Below are 23406 nucleotides of genomic sequence, written 5' to 3'. Positions count from 1 at the left end.
GCAGGGGTGACCAGTTTTCTGAATCCCAGGACCTCAGGAAGGGCATCAGGTCAGTCTTGTGAGCTGTGAGTGTATGCTGGCAAGCCAGGGAAGGAGACTGGGGGCTGCCAGTGGGGCTGAAGTTCTGCTATGACTAGAGATGGACCCTGTGAGGATCCCACTGTCTGGGCCACAATAACCTCCTCTTTAAAACCCAAAACAGGGCCTGGGGGTGTAAGAGGAGCTCCACTTATTGCCCCCACCACAACTGGCTCCCAGGAACACTCGTACCCTTTTCAGATTTATATGACCCATATGGACAATACCTCTTTTAAAGGTCTTTCTCTTTTTTTCTAGGTTTTATTTATTGATTTTAGAAAGAGGAGAGAGAAGGGGGCAGGGGATGAGCAGGAAGCACCAACTAGTAGTAGCTTCTTATATGTGCCTTGACCAGGCAAGCCTAGAGTTTTGAACACACGACCTCAGCGTCCCAGGTTGATGTTTTATTCACTGCATCACCACAGTCCAGGCTAAAGGTCTTTTTTTTAAAAGGCTCCTTTTGCCTGACCAGGCGGTGGTGCAGTGGATAGAGCGTCAGACTGGAACCTGGAGGACCCAGGTTCAAGACCCCGAGGTTGCCAGCTTGAGTGCGGGCTCATCTAGCTTGAGCAAAAAGCTCACCAGCTTGGACCCAAGGTCGCTGGCTTGAGCAAGGGGTCACTCAGTCTGCTGTAGCCCCCCAGCCAAGGCACATATGAGAAATCAATCAATGAACAACTACTAAGGAACCACAACGAAGAATTGATGTTTCTCATCTCTCTCCCTTTCTGTCTGCCTGTCCCTATCTGTCCCTTTCTCTGACTATGTCTCTGCCACAAAAAAAAAAAATTAAAAAATAAATAAATAAAAGGCTCCTTTTAAGCAAGGAGTCACTTGGTCTGCTGTAGCCCCCCAGTAAAGGCACATATGAGAAAGCAATCAGTGAACAACTAAGGTGCCGCAACGAAGAATTGATGCTTCTCATCTCTCTCCCTTCCTGTCTGTCTGTCCCTATCTACCCCTCTCTCTGTTTCTCTCTGTCACTAAATAAATAAATAAAATGCTCCTTTTAAAGAAGCTCACTTTGCATATTGCCATTTACGGCAACATGGTTGGACCTTGAGAACATTATACTAAGTGAAATAAGTAAATCAGAAAAAGCTAAGAATTGTGTGATTTCACACATAGGTGGGATATAAAAATGAGACTCATGCACATAGATAAAAGTAAAATGGTTACCAAGGAGAGGGTTGAGGGGAGTAAAGAAGGACAAACATACAGAGACAGAATATGATTTGCCTTTGGGTGATGGGTATACAACACAATCGATAGTTCAAATGCTATGGAAATGTTCACCTGAAACTTATCTACTTGTATTGATCAAGGTCACCTCATTAAATTTAATTTTCTTAAAAAAATGAAGCTCAGTTTGATTCTTACAGAGAATCACCACAGGAAGTATTGATGACTTCCAAATTCTTCTGAGAAACTGACCCCAGGTGTGTCTCCTCACCTCTTGCAACAGCACCAGGGTTTTCTCCCCAAATCACCTCTATAAACATGCATACACACACTGAAGATTCTTCATGGCCCAATATTGTAAACCTTGCTGCCATGTGAGTTGTAATAGGGTCCTGCAGACAAGCAAGCCACACGGAGACTAAAAAAGTGTTGTGTAAGGACACCTCCCTCCTTTCAGTTCTCCCTCTGACCCATATACCCGATCCCATGACACACATGCCCATGGGCTGGTGCTATCTCTGAGATGTGTAACATCAGGGGGACAGAGGTCCAGGAGGCCACTGACTACCAGGATCCACCTCTGAAGAGCTGCCTTTGTGTGTGTGTGTGTATGGGGTGGGGTGGGGGTGGGGGGTCACTGAAGCCCCATGTTGGGGAAGGTACACATTGAGCTCCCCCAGGGAGAGTGTCAGAATGGAAAGACAAGTTGGCCCAGCTCCAAGCCTGAAGACTTTTAAAGGGCTGGAGAAGAAGAGCACAAAGGAAGCTGAGAAGGGCTGGCCCTAAACCCTAAGGAGAAACCAGGGGCCTGTGGTGCCACAAGCAGTGAATTCAATAAGGAGAGTGATGCTCCTTGAAAAAAGCTGAGGTTGTAGATGAGGACCACGTGGCTATCAAACATGGAAGCCTCCACTTGAGAGAGGGCTGGCCTGGGCTCCAGCCCAGTGCCAGTCACCTCAGTTTCCTCATTTGTCAAAGTGTCCTGGCCCTGACCATACAGGCGGTCCTGCAGGCAGCCGCCACACCTGCCTCACGTCCAGTTCTCCACTGCACAGAAAGAAGACCTAGTGAAGGTGACGCCTTGGGCTGGGGAAAGGCAGGGAAGGGAGATTCTCCTTAACCTTCCCAGTAGCAGACTTCATTCCAGGGCTAGTTCTTCCCTGCAGCAGCCATTTCCCAACTGTTCCCAGCATTCACCTTTTCCATCCCTCCCCCTTCTTCTCCCTCCCCTGGGAAGCCTGGGAAACCAAGATACGGGATCCCGCTGCCAGCGACTCTGCCTGAACCTTCGTGGTCGGTCAGGGGTAGGGGAGAGGAGGCTGAGAGGGGGTAGGGGGGAGAGTCTCTGCAAGGGTAGGTCCCCGCAACTAGTCCAGGGCCAAATCCAGGTGGTTCAGTGTCCAAGTCCCTATCCGAGACTCGGATCCCAAAGATGCCCGGACTCTGCACAAGAGCACCCGAAACCTGGCTCTGGACTCGGACTCCTACAGCCGGGGCACCCACCCTGCAGGCTCAGAGCCCAGCCCGCAGCTGTGCGCGCACTCGCACACGGCCACGCCCGCGGGCTCACCCCAGGCCTGTCCCCGCGCTGCGGCCACCGGGCAGTTTCCCCAGGGCTGGGATCCAGCTTTCTCTTCTGGTGCAGTCTGGCCCCGTGGAGCCTCAGGACAGGGGGCTGGGCCGTGGATGGACACGCGAAGGCACGGATGGGCGACTGAAGTTTGACAGTCCGCGGACGCGGTCGCGAACCACGCCCTCCGCCTTCCCGCTCTGAGAAGGGGCTGGCGCCACCTGGAGGCCGGCCACGGAGACGCCCGAGGAGCTGGGCGGAGGCCTCGTCGTAGCCCCTGGTGGCTGGCTGATCCCGGGAAACGCTGCGCCTTTACAGAAAGATCCTCTCCTTTAACAACTACCCAGAGTTGGCATGGCTGATCAGACCAACAGCCTGATCCTGACCTAACCACCTCCGCCCGTTTCTGCCAATCTTCCCACTAGCAGCTCCACCCATCCTTGCGCCGTGGGAGCACTGACCTCTTACTCCACTCGCCTGCATCCCATAGAAGCCTGTGGCCTCAGGCACCCATTTGTGTCAGAGGGACTGTCCCACATCCAGGCCTGGCTTCCCTCACTGTCCATTTAACACTGGGTGGGGGAGGTATTGCAGGCTGAACTTTGGGTCCAGCGGTCCTTGGTTTTAGTCCAGTCTCTGCCCATCTCTGAGCTGCACCTGTATGATTAAGATGCTTTCCGCCTGACTGGGCTATTGTGGAGAGGGGGGGGGGGGGGGACAATATAGACTGTAAGCAGGTTATACACCTTTATTATTAGTATGTGTCCAGTTCTACTCCTACCTTTCCTGTAAGAACAACTCCCAACTGACTTAGAGCAATTCCCAGGGCTTCAGGCGGGTCACTTAGCCTTCCTCACCTGGCTATCTCACCTGTAAAATACGGGGTCTCTATGTAGTCAAGCTATTAGGAGGCTGATATCAAGTAACTGACATGGTATTTGGCACATAGTAGCAAAACACAAAGGTGGTGCCAGCTGCTATTATTAAAATCATTATACTGATCAAGAGATGCCTACACATCCTTCAGGGAAGCCCACACATCACCTCCCGGTGACCCTTCCCTATTCTTCCCATGGTAGCACGGCTTCCAAGTCTGGACTCCCACAGCCCTGGTGACCTGTTCAGCCTTTTCATTTATTCAGCAAGTAACTGTTTAGCCCCTTATGTGTATGCTGACTCTAGGTGTAGGACACACAATGATAAGACACGGACCCTATTCTCAGAGTAGCAGGGACAGTGAATGTGTAAATAGGTAGATAATCTCATAGCACTGAGTCAGTAAAGTGAGAAGACAGTAGAGAAACTAAGGTGGGGAGGAGCTGTTTTCATTGAGTGGTCAGGAAAGGACTCATTGAGCAGATGACATTCAAGCCAAGTTCTGGATGACCCACACACAAAAAATAAAAATTAAAAAAAAATAAAACAAAAAAAAGCAGCCCTGCAAAGATCTAAGAGCCACTTGCCAGGCAGAACAGCAAAGGCCCTGATGCAGGGGATGCACGTGCCAATCTGGAAACAGAACGATGCAGGGGTTCGGACACACAGTAAGGACTGAGGACACTTGTCTGTCACTGTCTCTTAGTTTCTACCTCTAGATGAAGCCCGTTAAGAGAAGAGGTCTAATTTATTGGGTCCACAGTACAGGACAAATCTGGAGCTCTGAACAGTTGTGTTAAAATTCCACTGTAGTAGTAATGGGGAAAGTCAGCTGGCCTTTCTGCCGTCCCACTCAGAGGACTCTGAGTTGCCCAGTAGGCAGGGACTCCCTCCCTGGACCAACCCCCAGTACACAGTTGTTGAGTGAAGCAAGACAGAGAGGTGCCCAGAGTGAGTGACTTATCCAAGATCACATTACCAACATGCAGCAGAGATGGGGCTCAAACCGTTTCCTCTGCTCCTTTGCCTCCTCTGCCATGCGTCTCCCACCCTGTATCTCACTTGCCCTCTCCCTCCCTGAGGTGCGGTGTCAGGAGCCCTGAGGACCACAAGAAGGAACCCAAGTGAGGACTATGACAGATCCCTCTTCTTCTACAAATGCAAACACAGAACAAGGATCCCAAAGCTTTTCTTTCTTTCAAAACCCTGCCCCGGCAGGCAGCCTGAATGTGGATGAGGTCAGCTTGAAGTGAAAGATAAGGGGGCTGAATCCTGGGGCCCTATACAACAGGACAGGGACTCCAGATCCAGTGCCACCACTCCAATCCTGCGGCCACGAGCTCTCCAGGGCAGCCAGAGTTGAGAAACAATCCGCTGAGTCGGCACCAGCAGGCCTGCGGCACAGTATCATCTGCAGGTCAGCATTTCACAGCCTGATTTGGGCTGAACAGAAGGAGCACTTGTCCCCTAGGAAGAATGACACTGGCATCTGATCCAATCAGCTTCATGCTCCAACAAAATTTCATTGGAAAAGTTTTATTGAAAAAAAAAAATTGTACAAACAAGTTCTTGGTTTGGCAGCAACAACGGCTTTTCTCCCTTCCCTCCCACCTTTGAAAACGTATTAAAAAAAAAAAAAGTTCACCCCCACATTGCCTGATCAGTCTTCCCAGGAGCCCTCCATGAGCTCTTCCTGATCCCCCTCACTGGGGACAGGGTTACTGTGGAGGGACTATCCCAGGGGCTGCAGCACCTTGTGTTATAGTTGAGGGGAGTTGGGAGGAGACTGGGATAGAGCTGGGGCGGGGGCTGAGGTGGCGGTAATATCAAGAAAGGAAGAGCCCCATGCCAGGAGGGCTTGGCTGAAGCCCCAGCTCGATTCTGTCTCAGATGAGAATGCATTTGGCTATAAATAGAACACTGATTGAGGACTCCAAGGATGGGGCATGACACTACTGCTCAGGTCCCACGGGCTCCGCATCATGATTACCTGGGAGCCCACGTCCAAGCAGAGTGAATGAATTCTGACTGGGAAGGTCTGCTCAGACGCAGGAAGCCTGCTGTTCCCCCACCCACCCACCCCATGGAATATCCAAGGTCAGTACCTCAGTTCTTCCCACCCCCATAGCACCCATGTGTCTCCGGAGCCTTCAGTTGCCTCTGGCCATCCCAGGCCCACCCCAGGGCCCTACAACTCATCTCGCATCTTGTCACCCTTAGGTCGAACCAGGCGCCCAATGAACAGTAGGGAGCCGGTCTGGGAGTCTCGAACCAGGAAGATGAAGGGGTGGTCGGCATAGAAGAGCTTGGGGCTGCGCAACTCCTCACGCCCATAGATGTCTTGGTCAAAGGGGTTGCCCTCTGTGTCCCACTCAAAGGCGGTGGCGTGGAACACACTGGCCAGGTACAGGTCCTTCTTGCCCGACATGCGTGACAGATCTGCCTTGTTCTTGTCAATGGCCTCAGTCAGACCCAGGCCAGCCAGGTGTTTCTGTGGGACCAGGTGGATACCAGGTGAGGCCACCGTGGGCAAAGCTTCCAGACCTTTACTCTCCACCCATATCACCCACCATCTCCAACCCTGTCTGTTCCTCAGAGCAGAGGGTACCACTCCCTGGCCACCTTCTGTGTGCCAGACATGGCATAGGCACCTCAGTTCTCATGATGACACTATAAGAGCTTAAAATCTCCACTTCACAGATGAAGAAACTGAGACTCATGTTTTCCCTGCCCTGACAAGCAATCCTGACCAGCACTTTTTCAAGTGTGGGTTGTGAACAGCCAGCAGCCAGCATCAGCACCACCCAGGAGCTTATATGAAATGCACATTCCCTGATCCCCATCAGGGCCACAGGATCGGAATCTCTGTGGGTAAACCCAGAACCTTTTTTTAAAGATTTTATTTATTGATTTTAGAGGAGAGAGAGAGAGAAAGGCGAGGGGGAGGAGTAGGAAGCATCAATTCATAATTGCTTCTAATGTGTGCCTTGACTGGACAAGCTGGGGTTTAGAACTGGCAACCTCAGCATTCCAGGTCGATACCTTATCCATTGCAGCACCACAGGTCAGGCATCCCAGAGCCTTTTTAAACAAACTCTTCAGGTAATTCTCAACTCAAAATAATGTGATGGGGGAGGGATGGGTAAATATAAATGAATCCTTATTGGTCGTGAGTGGATGATGCTTGAAGCTAGGTGATAGATACATGAGGATTCATTACACTAATCTGTATTTAAAACATTTTTATGTTTCTATAGTGAAAAGTTAGAACACACATCCACAAACACACATCCACACACGCACCCTACCCATGCCATGACTGTGCAGCCCTTGGAAGCCAAGTACAAGCTCTTTCATATGTGCACTATGCTTATACCACAGCCTCACCCCTTAAGCACGCCCCACCCTGTTCTCTATTCATAGCCTCACCGAACAACTGGCATCCTCAAAGGTACCTCAGTGACCACCCTCTCTCCTTGTACGGCTCTAAGATATCACATCGTCTGGGAAGCCTTCTCTATCTCACAGGGTGGAGCCATGCCTCCCTGGGACTCAGTCCCCCTGTCCTTCCTCTGTCTGTCCTTCCTGGCTCAGACCTCGCCAAGCGCAGGGCCCATGTCCAGGGCTCTTGTGGTCCTCAGCACAGAAGAGGCAGCAGTAAGCGTGGGGGGCTGAGTTACAGCAGCGTCCAGGGACCAGGCTTCTTCAGGGCAGTTTACCTCCCAAGCATGGCCAGAGAGGCCCTGAGATAGATGTTTAGGCTCAGCTATTCCAGTCCTGATGACCTTACACAAGTCACCCACTTCAAATTTCCCAGTTCAAGCTACTCCGTGGACTGATGGGTAGTATGCACACCCAGCGTTCCAGAAAGACACCAGGAGAAAGAAGGGGAGAAGGGTGTCAGATGACAGCCACTGCAGAAGGAGTTGAGGAAGAGCAGGGACAGGACAGGAGGGAGAGAGTGACAGCTCCTCGCCAGAAACCTCTAGCAGTAGACTATCTAAGCTCCAGTAGTCTCTGGTTTGGAGCTTAAGTCCCATTTCAGCTCAAGCCTTCTCTCTCCATGGCCTCCCAGCAGCAAGTCTGAATCAATCCTGTGGGTAAGAGGCCTGTCAAGAAACCATGTCTGGCTTGACCAGGTGGTGGTGCAATGGATAGAGCGTTGGACTGGGACACAGAGGACCCAGGTTCAAAACCCCAAGGTTGCTGGCTTGAGCAGGGGCTCACCAGCATGAGTGTGGGGTCACTAGCTCTGTTGTAGCCCCCCCCCCCCCCCCGGCAAGGCACATATGAGAAAGCAATCAACGAACAACTAAACTTAGGAGCCACCACAAAGAATTGATGCTTCTTATCTCTCTCCCTTCCTGCTTGTCTGTCCCTAACTGTCCCTCTCTGTCTCTGTCACCAAAAAAAAAAAAAAAAAAAAAAAAGAAACCATGTCTGGCATCCAAGGCAGGAATGAGGTAAGTTTTCTTTCTGGAGTAGGTAAAACCTCTCTCTTTACTGACAAAAAGGCCACCCTGAGCTTTCACTTGAGGATTAACTGCAGCTCCACAGCCTACTAACCAGGGTGACCTTAGCAAGTCACTGCTTCTCTCAGGCCACTGGTCATGAGGGGGAAATCATGCTGAGCAGAAAGGTTAAGGTTCCAGCCGTCCCAGGGGACCTATAGCTGAAAGTCATCATTAGTTTTATTATTATACAGGGAAGGCCCTCCTGCTTGAACAGTCTATAACTGGGGCAATCCAGAACACAGGAGCAAGGACGTGGCTTAGTGCCAGGTTTCGGAGTTATTGGTCATGTGACTTGGGAAGGTTATTTAATTGTTCTGAGCCTCAGTTTCCTTATCTGTAAAATAAGGTTGATATTTCTACCTAATAAAGTTGTTTCGAGGACTAAGAGTTTAATACATAGAAAGTACTTAGAAGAGTGCCTAGCATGCAGCAAGTGCTCAATTATAATTAGGTACTGATGTTATCATCATCTTCCCAAGGGCAGGGCTTATGCGCCCTCCACCAGCTGTCCCCACAGCACGGCCCAATACTGCCTGGACACCCAGAGGGGCTCAGGACAGACCTGCTGAGCTGGTGAGTGGGTGCCCCAAGTACCCTCTCCTACAAGCCCAGCCACCGTGAGTTGGGCCACCCCCTTACCTGCAGGTCGTGGGTCACCTCCACCACACCCTTGGGCAGGGAGATGGCAACAGCCTTCTTTTTCATCTTCCCCATCCAGACCTTCAGCTGCTCTTTGGTCAGCATCTTTTCAAGGCGCTCAAGGGGCTCCACGTGGTGGGGCATAAGGATGAGGAGGCTGGAGAGCTTGTGGGCCAGGGGCATCTCCACGATCTGCAGCTTCTCCTTCTCATCATCATAGTAGTTGTAGAGGCCTGGGAAAGGAACAGGAAGGGCACTGAACATGCTGGAGGGCAGTGGCAGGCCAGGCCCCAAGTACCCTCCAACCGCCACCTCGCCCCCCGCTGTGCAAAGCACCTACCTGTCCGGTGCATCATCGTGACGCCCACAGTATAGGAACGAGTCACCATGAAGCCTCGGTTGTCCACCATCTTGTGGTGGAATTTCTCATCCCAGTGTGCTGTAATAAGTAGGACACAAGGTCAGAAACAGATGCCTTCTCCCTGAAGAAAGGCCCCCTCCCGAACCATATATCCTGGCTTTCCCCCTACCACAAGCCTTGTTCCAGCCTTCAGGCTTCAGCTGCAGCCCACCTCTCCCGTCCCCCAAGTACCCTGCCCAGAGATTATCTATTTCCCGCTTTGAGGGCCTAGGTCCTGGCCCCAGAACATGCTGCTGTACATATGGCTTTCTATAGTCAGGGCCTGGCTGTTTTCCACATGGCAGGGAATTCCTTCAGGACACTCAGCTCAGCCACTGCCATGTCCACCCTCCACCCTGGTGCCTGGCAGGCATTTGGACAACGTGTGCTGAGCTGGACTTTTCACCCCACCTGGTAACTGAGGGTTCTGTGCCTTGGGCAGGGAGCACCCCAAGACACCCATAAGTTTTGTCTGCAAGTCCTACCTCTGTGGTCAGAAACATGAACCAAAAACCATGCACCTGTGACAGTGGCCTGAGCCTTGCCCTACCTCACAACCTGGTATGTGTTCAAATCCAGACTCAGCTGCTGACCGGCTAAGATTTCATTCCTCTTACTGTGATCCCCTTCTTTGTAAGAAGGGTGTTACCTCACCCTCACAGCAAACTGTGAGAAGAACAATGGTATCCACATAGGTACTCAAAAATATGCACTAGCAAATCAAATCTTTATTTATTTATTTATTTTATTAAATTTTTTTTAAGTGAAAGAAGGGGAAGATAGACTCCCACGTGCACCCTGTCTGGGATCCACCCGGCAACCTCGTCTGGGGCCAATGCTCAAATCCAGTGGTCCCCAACCTTTTTTGGGCCACGACCAGTTTAATGTCAGAAAATATTTTCACGGACCGGCCTTTGGGGTGGGAAGGATAAATGTATCACGTGACCGAGACAAATGTCAAGAGTGAGTCTTACACGGATATAACAGGGAATCTGGTCATTTTTAAAAAATAAAACACCATTCAGACTTAAATATAAATAAAATGGAAATAATATAAGTTATTCATTCTTCCTCTGCGGACCGGTACTGGTCCGCGGCCCGGGGTTTGGGGACCACTGCTCAAATCAACCTAGCTATTTTTAATGCCTGAGGCTGATACACTCAGACTAACCAAGCTATCCTCAGCGCCAAGGGCCAACAGGCGAACCAATCAAGCCACTGGCTGCAGGCGGGGAGGAGAGAAGCAGGAGAGTGAAGGGGAGAGAAGCAGATGGTCACTTATCTTGTGTGCCCTGACCAGGAATCAAACCTGGGATGTCATACACCAGGCCAACGCTCTACCACTGAGTCAACCAGCCAGAGCCAACAAATCAAATCTTTAATTCAACACAGACACACATAGGCCTAAGTACTAGTTGAGCCTCAGTTTCCTTACCACTTAACCCCAGGGTTGTTTTAAAGATTAGACACGATCACAGATGTAGGGTCTTTCTCCAGCTCACTACTGAGACAGAAGTGACCACTGGATTTTATTAAGTCCAATACAAACAAGGACTTTGTTGTGAAGGAACAGTGCGAGCACAACCTCTGGGTCCCATTCTTCAGAGCTACACCTCTCGGAACCTACGGTCTTATATGTGAGAGTTCAGTAACAGTGCCTGACTCCATGGTTGCTATGTGCTCTGGAAACAGGAATCCTGGCCCGGTTATAGGCCCCCCACCCCCACTCACGCTTGAAGAACATGGCGTTGACCAACAGGGCACCATCTGTGCGCTCGACCTCCTTGGTGACTTCGGGCAGCTTGCCGTCGGTGGTCTGTGAGGCCCACTCGTTGATGGACTGCAGGGCGCTGCGCTTGTCACGGAAGTTGATCTTGGAGTGCTCACAGTTGTAGTGCTGCTTGCTGCTGCGCACGAAGTCCTCGGCGAAGCTCACTGAGCTGGGGCCGTACAGGCGGCTGCCCAGCTTCCAGGTCACGTTGCGCGCGGTGCTGTTGCTGAACGAGCGCAGCAGCTCACCCAGGCCTGCATGTACCTCCTCGTCCCGCAGCTGCTCGGCACTCAGCACCGCCTTGGCCTGCGACGCAGTGGTGGCCTTGCCACCCAGAGACACGAGCCCCAGGGACGAAGCCACCACCACGGGCGACAAGAGGATGTTCTCCACAGCCTGGTCCTTGGCCATGGCCTGGTAGAGGCTGAAGGCCAGGCCGGCACTGCGCTCGGCCAGTGTGGCTGCCTTGGGGCTCAGCTTCTCCACAGTGCCAGGGGCTGCTACAGCCTCGGGTTTCTTCACCTCAGCAGCCAGGGTCATGGCCAGGAGGCAGAAGGTGCTGGCGAGCAGGAGGGAGCGCATCGCTGGGAGGTGGGTTGTATGCACCACGGAGGACCTGTGAAGGCTGCAGAGAGAGTGTGGCCCTGAAGCCTTAGGCAGGGCTCCCCAACAACCATCCCCTGCTTTCTGGCTGCCACCAAGTTCCCCGGAGGTGTGACCGACAGCAGAATTCTGGGGAGCCCAGATCCAACTCAGGGTGGCCCAGTTGGGGGGGGGGTCTCAGTCTACACGTCCTACAGAGGCCTGCTTTGACCTCTCATCCAAAACCAGGTTGCTAGGAAGTCACCACATTCACTCAAGTGATTTCTTTTTTCTTTCTTTTTTTTACAGAGACAGAGGAATAGACAGGGACAGTCAGGAACAGAGTGATGAGAAGCATCAATCATTAGTTTTTCGTTGCGCATTGCGACACCTTGGTTGTTCACTGATCGCTCTCTCATACGTGCCTTGACCGTGGGCCTTCAGCAAACCGAGCAACCCCTTGCTGGAGCCAGCGACCTTGGGTCCAAGCTGGTGAGCTTGTGCTCAAACCAGATGAGCCTGCGCTTAAGCTGGCGACCTTGGGGTCTCGAACCTGGGTCCTCGGCATCCCAGTCTGTCGCTCTACCCACTGCGCCACTGCCTGGTCAGGCTGATTTCTTGTACTGAACTTAACAACACAGAGACTGACTTTAAGCCAGGGGTCCCCAAACTTTTTACACAGGGGGCCAGTTCACTGTCCCTCAGACCGTTGGAGGGCCGGACTATAAAAAAACTATGAACAGCCCTGGCCGGTTGGTTCAGCGGTAGAGCGTCGGCCTGGCGTGCAGGGGACCCGGGTTCGATTCCCAGCCAGGGCACATAGGAGAAGCGCCCATCTGCTTCTCCACCCCCCCCTCCTTCCTCTCTGTCTCTCTCTTCCCCTCCCGCAGCCAAGGCTCCATTGGAGCAAAGATGGCCCGGGCGCTGGGGATGGCTCCTTGGCCTCCGCCCCAGGCGCTAGAGTGGCTCTGGTCGTGGCAGAGCAATGCCCTGGAGGGGCAGATCATCGCCCCCTGGTGGGCAGAGCTTCGCCCCTGGTGGGCGTGCCGGGTGGATCCCGGTCGGGTGCATGCGGGAGTCTGTCTGACTGTCTCTCCCCGTTTCCAGCTTCAGAAAAAAAAAAAAAAACTATGAACAAATTCCTATGCACACTGCACATATCTTATTTTAAAGTAAAAAAACAAAACGGGAACAAATACAATATTTTTGGGGGGGTTTTTTTTTTTGTATTTTTCCGAAGCTGGAAACGGGGAGAGACAGTCAGACAGACTCCCATATGCGCCCGACCGGGATCCACCCGGCACGCCCATCAGGGGGCGACGCTCTGCCCACCAGGGGGCGATGCTCTGCCCCTCCGGGGCGTTGCTCTGTTGCGACCAGAGCCACTCTAGCGCCTGGGGCAGAGGCCAAGGAGCCATCCCCAGTGCCCGGGCCGCTGCCGGAGGGGAAGAGAGAGACAGAGAGGAAGGAGAGGGGGAGGGGTGGAGAAGCAGATGGGCGCTTCTCCTGTGTGCCCTGGCCGGGAATCGAACCTGGGACCCCTTGCACGCCAGGCCGACGCTCTACCACTGAGCCAACCAGCCAGGGCCAACAAATACAATATTTAAAATAAAGAACAAGTAAATTTAAATCAACAAACTGACCAATATTTCAATGGGAACTATGCTCCTCTCACTGACCACCAATGAAAGAGGTGCCCCTTCCAGAAGTGCGGCGGGGGCCGGATAAATGGCCTCAGGGGGCCGCATGTGGCCCGCGGGCCATAGTTTGGGGACCCCTGCTTTAAGCTGTATTTCACTCCTGACTAGTCTGTGACCTCCAGGAAGATAGGAAACCTAGCCAATCTGGCTTCCCTTTATCTCCCCAGTGTCTATCACACAAAAGGCCTCAGCTGTTCCCAAAGGAACAGAAATCAGGGCCACTTAGCCAGCTCTGGGGTCCTCAGTTTGTAGAGGTTAGTTCTCATCCCATATAACCCTGGGGCTCTTTTCCAGTGGAAAAAGTGGCAGATGGGCTCAGGGTCTGCGTGAAGCCTAGGTGCCCGGGCAAAGGATGCCATATGGAACAGAACTGTAGGCCCGCTCCCCCCTGGATGTTAATGAATCATTGGCTGGTTCATTCATTAAGTGGGAGCCCAGATGCTACACTCTGCTGCCCCAACGGTGACTTTCAGTGTGTGCGCACAGGCATGTGTGTGTCAGCCCCTTTGAGGCTACCTCCATTATCCAAGTTGTAAGGGTCTCAGCCTCTGTGCCTGAGGCCTCTGTCTTGGCAAGAACTTGCCTGCCCATCAGCCCACAGGCCCTAGAGTGATGGGAAATCCCCAGGATAAAAGCTGGATTGGGTGGGGGAATAGGTTTCCTGACAGGAAGGATACTGGGGGGAGGGAGTAAGTTCCAACTCAGTGGAGCAGCAATACCCCCTCCCCTTCACCACAGGCTGGCCAGATGGGTACTCAGCCTCCCAGGAAGCTGGGGGCAGCCTCTGCCACAAGGGCAGTCCCCAGCCTCCTATGGCTTCAAGGATGCCCTCAGGTCCCCTCTCAAAATCACAGAGGCCCCTAGGACAAGCCTCACTCCTCTCCCTGGGGCCTCCAATCAAAAGGTCATACAACCCTGGCCGGTTGGCTCAGTGGTAGAGCATCGGCCTGGCGTGCAGGAGTCCCGGGTTCGATTCCTGGCCAGGGCACACAGGAGAAGTGCCCATCTGCTTCTCCACTCCTCCCCCTCTCCTTCCTCTCTGTCTCTCTCTCAATGCAGCCAAGGCTCCATTGGAGCAAGGTTGGCCTGGGCACTGAGGATGGCCCCATGGTCTCTGCCTGAGGCGCTAGAATGGCCCTGGTTGCAATAGAGCGACGCCCCAGATGGGCAGAGCATCACCCCCTGGTGGGCATGCCGGGTGGATCCCAGTCGGGTGCATGCGGGAGTCTGTCTGACTGCCTCCCTGTTTCCAACTTCAGAAAAATACAAAAAAATAAAAATAAAAAAAGTCCATACAAAACATTTTCCGCACTCCTCCTCCTTCAGGTCATTTCTGCCTTTACTTCATGCAGCAGGACAGAAGGGGAGATGAGAAGACAAAGAGAAGGGTTGGAAGAAACCCTGGTGGAAGCTGAGATCCCATTGCTCTGGGAGATGCCATCTCATGGTGCTCCTCAAGAAGACTGAAAATTCAGAATCCTGGTGGAAGACCCTCAGGACTTGGGCCTGCCTGTGGGAAAACTGGGTTTGTGGGAAAACTGCTGCAGCCTCCCTGTGAACCCAGGCAGCCCCAACCCCAACCCTGGGCTGCCCCCTCCTTAAAGGTGCAGGGCAAAGGAAAAGCAGAGTACAGGGGGAGAGAGAAGGCCACTGAGATCCAAGAGAAGGTACAAGAGAGATCTATACCCTAGGCAGTGGTTTTCAACCACCAGTCTGCCAGACTTCCAGAAAGCTTTTATAGACTCTATAGTCTTCATACAGCATCGGGTGGTTAACTCTTTCACGGACCAGCATGAAATATCTGGTGGACCAACACTGATCCACAGACCAGCGGCTGAAAACCATTGTTAGAGAACAGATTACCCTAAACGATAGCTTGATAAAAAAATATCTCAGGATTTGGCCACCTTCCTCCCAGCCCTAGCTCTTTCCTCACCAGGCCTGGAATCTCAAAGGCAGTGACCATATAATTATTGTACAAATAAGGACATTCAAGAGAGTAGAATGAGTCACTACCTATTATTATGCCAGGACAACAGGCACAGGGTCACCCTCTTCAAAGGCCACCTCTAGTCCAGACAGCTAATGCCAGAGCTCCCTCCACTACAGAGGCCACCAGCATCCCCTTGGAAGATAGTCAAGGAGCACACAGCCCTGCCACGTGGCAGACACCATACTGACAGCCTCTGCCCCAGTCAACCTCAATGGAGTGGGAGGGGCTTTTCAAGAAAGCTCCAAATGACTAGTTGGGGATTCCTCAGGCCACAGCACATCTGTACTCCAGCTCCTGACTGCAGTGATGTGGCAGGCTGGACACTTATCTCCAACCCCCAGAGAGGGCTTTCCAAACAGGGAAGCAGGAGGCCTGTGTTCAGCTCCCATGGGGAGCACCCTTGCCTTGGCTTCCACTGCACACACAGGCCCCTGCCAGGGAGATGCGTGGTAGTGGAGAAGGCCTGCCCTGTTAACCCAGCACAAATGGAGGAAGGCAAGTCACTGCAAGCAAGCCAACCTCCCACAGCCCGGCCCATGCTGCCACAGAGAAATCTCAGCCCTTAGGCCAAAGTTATACAATTTACAGGACCACAAAGAAAAATACACCACCGGGTACCTATAGCAAGCCAGACTGAGTTGAGACTGGGGTTTTTATAAGAAAGAGAGAAGGGAAGGAGCTGCCAGGAGGCCCATCAGAGAGGATTTCAAACACTTGAGGGGGTCTAAAGTACCTTGAAACTGCCTCAGGGGAAGGTCAATGCCTGCCTTTTTCATTCTGAAAGAAAACAGAAGAGTGAGGAGGATGGGAGGGGCACAGCTGGGGTGGTGGTGGTGAAGGACAGGGAAGGCCCAGCTCCCAAAGGGGACCCATCTACAGTCTACACTGCCCTGCCCTGCCTGTGGCACAAAGGAAGGCCTAACAAGTCCCAGATCTACGGGACCTTGGGGATCGTCCACCTCACTGTACACTGGGAGAAACTGAGGGTCTCCTAGCATAGGGCTCCTTCCTCCCAGAAGTACCCACAGAGCCCCTTCTGAGGGCTGGATGTGATGTCCTGTTACACAGCCAGTAAAAAAACTTCTGCTGGGAATCCTGGTGACCAGAGACAAAAGGAGAAGACCGGAAGGCCTCAGGAAGGGGGGGATGGGGGTGGGCTAATGAACCATCTGATGGCAAGAGGGTGTGGTCCCATTCAGAGACTTCCAGGGAACCAAAGCCCCCTATTTTCCCCTGGCCTCCATCCGGGCCCTGCAGCCCAGAAGGACCAGCCGGAAACCAGGGAAGAGGAGGGGCCAGGCCTTCTGGCCACGCTGTAAGCTGTTTCATTCTTCCTCCACTCCAGCCTATTCAGGAATGTCCTAAATTGAGAGCAGGGAACCCAGGCTGTACAAGTAGCCTTAACCCTGCCTGCAGTTAGTCCAGGGACCAAGTGGCAGCGGACAGAATTACAGTGGGTGACTCAGAGCGTTCTAGCCAGCTCTCCCGCAGCACCCAACTTGCAGAGCTGGCCCGGACCCCCATCCCTGGAAGGGGCCCTGGACCCATCTCCTCATTCCTTGTGTCAGAGTCATGGCCCCAGCCCCACTGTTTCCTCTCTGCCATCACACCCCTGACCCAAACTTTTGGGGAACCTTGAACTGTTTCTGGATGCTCCGAGTACCAGACTTCCCAACCGGCTCTGGTCTCTGTCCTTAAACCCTCAGGCTCGCCCCGGGTTCTCAAGCCGAACCTTCCAGCGGACCCCAAAATGTCAGAGACTCTCGTCTGAAGGCTCTGGAATGGCCGCCAACCCCTCCCGGGGGCCTTCCGCTCCTCTCGCTCCCCTGAGCACCGCCAACGCACCGGCAGCCCCCGACCCTCACCTGGGCCGGCCGGGCTGGCGCCGGGACACCACTGTCGCACTCGAGCCGCGGACCGATTCCACTTCCCGCCGCTCCACCTATCCTCAGCTCTATATATGGCGTCCCCTCCTCCCGCCCGTCCTGAGAAACTTCTGGAAAGTTGGAAAAGCTTCCGGAGGGCTCCCCGGCTCCGCAAAAAAAAAAAAAAAAAAAGCCAAAGACCTCCCCCAAGCCGCCCCGGCTCCCGCCCCTCCCTCTGCGGGCGCGCTCCCAGCCCCTGGGTCCTACTGCCCCCGTCGTCAATGGAGCGCCGGGATGCCCGCCTTGGACTCGGCTCCCAGACCCGCGAGGGCTGCAGAGAGCCGGCGTCAGGTCCTTGTGATCCTGGAGCTGGGGGTGAGAGGAGTTCGGACTTCTGAGCTGGAGGGGACGCGGGGCCCCAGGGGCTAGCTCCCCGGAGAAAATTGCTCCTATACACAGCCAGCTTATCCCCTTCGCACATTCCTTTCTACACCCCTTTCCCCGCAGGGGCTCGACCCGCGGTGATCCACTGCCCCCACCCCATCCTGTTTTCTAGCTGAAACTTGATTGGGTCCCCCTAGAAGTCCTCTCCTCAGTCGGGGTCCTCTCCTTTGTAAAGGGAGGTGGTCAGAGGTTGGGATTCAGAACCTTTCCCCATCCGCAGTTTATCCACAACACCTGTTAACCTCAGTTACCGCCCTGAAGAGGAAGGGACTCAAACCAGACCCAGTACCCGAACCAGATCCAGTACCTGACCCTCACCCCAGAAAGTCTTGGAGAGATAGAGGCACAGATACAGGGGATCATCAGGTGGTCCTGAGGGGCCTGGAGGGGTACAGACAAAGGAAAGCCCTGGCTGTCTACTAAGTAATGTGCTGTGAGACCCTAAGCAAGTTACTTACCTTTTCTGGGCCTCAGTTCCTTTGGCTGTGAAATGCGGTGCTAAGCCATTCCTTGCATTCTTTCCTGTTTCTTTCTCTCTCCTTGGTCATCCCTGCCCACCTCCCACCCCCATCCCCTCCCTCCTGGAGGTCTGGATATCAACTACTCCCACCTCACCCTCCCACAACTGATAGCCCCTTGATATCTGAGCCAAGCTGGGGTATTCATTTTTGTTCTAGGTACTAAAGACATGGCTGAGTACAGGACAAAGTCCTTGCCCTTGAGGAAGTACATCCTGAGTTGGGCCTGTGAATCTTAGTAGGGAACTCAGGAAGGCAGATTATTTAGGACACCCTTTCCCCTCCCCAGTCTTCTTTATAGTAAAATGATAGGTCACAGATGGGCACAGTATGGAGCAGAAGGGACACTTCATTTACTCACTAACTTATTCATTCAATCAACAAACTGCTGAACATCCTTCTTTCAGGTGTATCCCTGGATCTTGGGGAGTAAATGAGGCCCAGCAGGGGGATGTAAATCATCTAGCAGCAGTGATTGGGGAGGGCCTTTTCTGGCCACCCTAGCCTGGTGATGGTGACTAAATTGTCAGTCTGGGTTAGGCTGCAGCTGATTGCAAGGACTGTGGGAAATCTGAGATCCCAATAGCTCCAAGCTCCTAGAATCAAGATCAAAGATTCAGAGATCACTTTAATCCTAAAGTTATCATCATAGAGTATGACATCTTATTCAAAGCTCCATGAAATCTTTGATTCCACTTAAGGACTCTTAGAAGGTTAAATCTCAGAGTCAAAGAATGTTAGAATAAAAGTATTAAGGCCTCTGGGCTGCAAGGTATCTCAGAGTTTGTGGATTCCTGTTTACAGCTCAGACAGAAGTTGTAAAGCCAGGAGGCACAGTCAGGGCCACTATCACAGCAGCCCGGCCCATGCAGGTTCGCATTGGATTCAGACAGTCGGTAAAGAAACCATGGAGCCAAAAACTGGTGGGCCATAACCTTTAATCCCACCTTGCACCCGGCGGGCAAGTAAAAATACACACTGGGCTCCAAAACCCAGTCACACTCAGTGCTCACAAAGCCACTGACTTATCCGAGTTTCCTAGAATCAAAGGTTTCTAGCTCACCAACCTTATTCTCCTCAGTTCCCCATTTCCTTCCTTATCCCAGATACAAACTCTACACAAACTGGCATCTCACTCAGCACTCCGCCATCTTGGCTGCTTCTCCTGGCCTCCTCCATGTGGCCTCCTTTAGCTGCTGGCTCTACTCTCTCCGCTCTCTCATGCTAACCTCAGGAACCAAGAGCGCAAACTCCCGTTTTGCCCCCACTTTATACTGTAGCTTCACAACCTCTAATCCAATATACAAAGTAGGGAAGTCTCTAATACAAAGTCACTTCTCTGAGGCATGATTGGATTGTACCGCCCCACATCAAAAAGGGTGGGAAAGGCTTAATCCCAAAACCAAGCCCCAGGTTACAACGATCTCCAACACACATTAATATCACCTGGGCGACTGCCTCCTCGTGTTATCTTTAACAAAGTGAGCATAATACATTTTATCCGCCCAACAGAAGTCTTCTCTATAGTATCCCAAAAAGGCTAGCACACAGGCAACTCCAAGGACAGAGCTCACTCCCTAGGAGGCAGCTCAGGATTCTTTCATAGGACAAGTCTGATCAATAACAAATCTTCCAGCTGTAGGGTGTGGCCGTTCCCTTGAGGTGGCAGACCAGGTTCTCCTGTGCTTCCTTCCCGTTTCAGTGTGCACTGCACATTGTAAAGATAAATCCTTGCCATCCAGGAAAACCATCTGGGTCCCAGGCCAGACCCCACCCTCTACCCCATGATGCACCCCCATTTTGGCCCTCAGATGGTAATTGGCCAGTGAGTTAGGGTCCATGAATGCTGGTGGAATGAAGGAGAAGCTTGCCTTGGTTTCCAGCAGGTCCAAATGTCAAAATCCCACAGAGATTTTCTTCCACACTTTTCTATCTCAGCTCTCTGAGGCCTTACCGACCCTGGGGAAAGCCGATTGCTGTGACTCTCAGTGACCACCCTCAGGGTGAAGGATAAACTGAGGCTCCTGCTGTTAAAGAAGCCCAGAATCCTAGAAGGTCAGAGTGGAAAGGACCAATGCCTTCTATTTAGATAGGAAAGCTGAAGCCTGGGGAAGGGGCTAGGTCTGAAGGTCCTCTGCCGGCCTTGCTAGACCCCGACTGTAGCTCAGACTGGTCAGAAGCATCCTTTGTGCTGCGTTATCTCTATGTCATCACCCTGCATTGTCCCTGGAGACTTTGGATGGCAGGGCCTTCTTCTCACTTTCAGTCCCCAGTACCAGCGCAGGCCAGGCCAGCAGAGGCATGGTCAACGTGGCCTGTGATGCTCCACTAACCAGTGATGGGAAGTGGCTGCCTGAGTCTGCTGGGCTCCAAGCACAGCCTCCCTGAAGAAAGAAAGGCAAGGCTCCTTTAAATTTTCAAGATCAGCAAAAAAAATTTCAAGAGCCTTTGCCACATTATTCTTAGCTCTGAGCCCAGCCCAGGCCCTGCTGACGGCTGCCCTTCCCCCAAACTCCCAGGCTGCATTTTCTGGAAAAAGCACTTTTTTTGGAGTGGGGAGAGGGTCTGAGATACAGAGAAACTCCAGCATTTCAGGTCTGGATACCTCCAGAGCCTTCAGCTCTCTGTTAGAGTTGTTCGTGCCCCCCCCACACACACTCCCACAGGGGCTCAGCTGGAAATTCTCTAGGTCCCAAGAGGTGTGGGCAGCAGGAAATAGAAAACCATCAAGTTCAACTGTATTCACACTGTACAGAGAGGGAAACTGAGGCCCAAAGAAGGGTAGAAATTTGCCCAAGGTCACACAGCAAGTCAAAGGTGGAGCTGGGCCTGAGGACACGCTCTGGATTGCCAACACCCCCCTATTCCTCACCCCACCCCCACAATCACCTAACCCAGACTTCTGCCAGGTATTACAGAAGCAGCTTTCTTTGGTGTCAATGGTTAGATTCATGCAAACCTCACCTTATAGAATTCTAGGACAAAAACTAACATTATTTAAGTGCCCAATACATTCATATCAAATTGCATATTTTCAGGTGAAGTAAAAATATCCTCATTTTAAACATGCAAAAACTGAGGCTCAGGGAGTGTAAGTGTGTCCAAGGGTATGCTGCAAAGTTGCAGTCAGAACTGGGATGTGAACTAGGTCTGTTTGTCCATGGGAAGACGGGGAAGGGGAGAACAGTGAAGTGACACTTATGGGGCACTTTGCTATGGCCAGGCCCCTGTGCTAGGCAACCTAAACAGTATCTCACTTTTAATTATAAGACATTAATCAGAAGTGTAATCCCTTTCTCCTTTACCTGTGATAGAACTGGGACCCAGACAGGCTCCTATAACCAGGCTGTCTTCTCCCTTGGCTAGCAAGGGCCACCATAGGCAGTTCTTGGAGATGCTGGCCAGGAGCCAAGAATGTGCTCTCAGCCTAAAGTGTGAGTCAGGGAAATGCAATTTCTGCAATCTCTGATTCTCTATTAGAGTGTAGAACCTTCCAACAGAAAGGGCCCTCCAGCAAACTGCCACGTTGGAGGGTGGGAGGGCAGTGAGGGGGTGGGCGGGCATATAATCCCTCCCTGCCTCCTCCCAAAGCAGGCAGGCTCCACCTCCTCCCCTCTGCAATCCTGGGGCTGAGAGAAGTCACTCAGTGCCTTAACCACAGGCCTGACACAATGCCCAGGAGACACACCCACTGACACATGACACTGCAGGCACACATGTTCACACACCCTCACACTCTGTGGCCCCTTCATGCAACACACACACACACACACACACATCTCTGTAACTCTAGCAACACAAATGCATCACACATGGCTAAAAAGTTGGTGAGGGAAAGGGTGCAGGCTGGAAGTCGGAAATCTGGAATTCCACTCATCTCTTAATTAACCCTTTATTAACTGTGAAGCCTTAAGGGAAGCCACGTCCCCTGGCTGGGTTTCAGTTTCCATTTGTAAATGAGTGTGACTTCTCCTTGCCAACCCACTCCCTGCCAGAGGACATCTCTCAGCCTTCACCTCAAAACCTGCAGGCATTTCCTGAGCCTCTCTCATGTGCGGGGTACCAAAACCCCAACAAGGCGAGGACACAGATCCCCCTGGGAAATGGAATGGGCCAGGGCTAGAGCACAGGGCCAGGGCCCCTGAGCCCATCCCAGGGCTCCGTCCACTGCACAGCTCCAAAGCCTTCTGTGGCCCCACGTGGCCCCTAGAGAAGTCCAAGTCCCATAAGGCCCTCATCACCTTGTATCAGGCATGCCAGTTTGCAAGTGCACGTCCTGGGCAAAGCCTTTCCCTGCTTAGGGCCAGAGCAAGCGATGATGCTCTTAAGAAAGCTTAGCTTTTGGGAGTGGGGAGCACATTCTATTCTGGGTGGACTGGGAACTTCCTTCCTTCTGGCTGCCGCCTCCCAGGCCTCCTCTGACAGCCCACGGAAACAGCTCCAGCTGTCTGCAAGGCCACGCCTGGTAGGTTGTGTATGGTTGTTAAATACTGCCTTGCTCCTTCCCCTCACCTGCTGCCACACCCATGTCCGGCACCCAGTTTTCTCCTCCAGGTAACACCAACAGCTGTGATAACAGTGATGCCCGCTGAGCCACCTGGTTGCCCTGCCTGTTTTAGTATCTCTGACACTCAGGAAAGGGACCCCTGAGCTCTGACCCCATCCACACCCTAGCCTTAATCTGCTTCATCCCAAAACAGCCTCCCTAGTGTGAGAGTGCAAGGAGCCCTGGCTTGGGGGTCAGGAGCCCTGGGACTTGCCCCAGCTCAGCTGTGTTTTAGCTCTGTGCCCGTGATTAGTAACACCCTCTAGCACAGGAATGATCATCTCAAAGATGATGGGAAGCACAGATGAAACAAGTTGAAGAGCATTGGGAGAACTCTCAATGATGTTAGCATCTTCAGTCTGCTCACCTCTTCTCACCTCGTCAAATCCTACTTCATCTTTTTTTTTAAGACTTTATTTATTCATTATAGAGAGGGGGAGAGAGAGAGAGAGAGAGAGAGAGAGAAGGGGGGAGGAGCAGGTAGCATCAACTCTCATATGTGCCTTGACCAGGCAAGCCCAGGATTTTGAACTGGCAACCTCAGCATTTCCAGGTTGATGCTTTATCCACTGCGCCACCACAGGTCAGGCAAATCCTACTTCATCTTAATAAGCTACTCTGACCCTTCCTGCTCTGGCCTCTGAGCAATCTCCTGTCAGTTCCACTCACACCTGGCCTGCACATACACACTAGGATAGCAAAGGGCCGTGACTGGACTGGGGACCACC

At 52.5% G+C, this 23406-nt stretch overlaps 1 protein-coding gene across 3 annotated transcripts in view; it reads right to left on the bottom strand.

The window, feature by feature from the left end:
• Positions 1-5224: 5224 nt before the first annotated feature.
• The window catches only part of SERPINH1 (serpin family H member 1), a 57105-nt gene continuing 38923 nt past the window's right edge, over positions 5225-23406 (bottom strand). Inside the window, exons 1-6 of one of the 3 annotated variants that reach the window (XM_066369083.1) lie at positions 17171-17332; positions 16039-16082; positions 10991-11655; positions 9200-9298; positions 8860-9092; positions 5225-6197 (exon numbers count right to left, since the gene is read on the bottom strand). In XM_066369083.1, the coding sequence (XP_066225180.1) occupies positions 5895-6197; positions 8860-9092; positions 9200-9298; positions 10991-11612 (1257 nt within the window). In that variant the 5' untranslated portion in view covers positions 11613-11655; positions 16039-16082; positions 17171-17332 and the 3' untranslated portion in view covers positions 5225-5894. Of the gene's footprint in view, positions 6198-8859; positions 9093-9199; positions 9299-10990; positions 11656-16038; positions 16083-17170; positions 17333-23406 lie in introns of those variants that run through there. The other 2 variants (XM_066369074.1, XM_066369090.1) reach the window with 2 other exon arrangements.

This window comes from Saccopteryx leptura, chromosome 1 (genome assembly GCF_036850995.1).
Source record: "Saccopteryx leptura isolate mSacLep1 chromosome 1, mSacLep1_pri_phased_curated, whole genome shotgun sequence".
NCBI lineage: Eukaryota > Metazoa > Chordata > Mammalia > Chiroptera > Emballonuridae > Saccopteryx > Saccopteryx leptura.
This window is presented reverse-complemented; position numbering and strand designations above follow the sequence as displayed.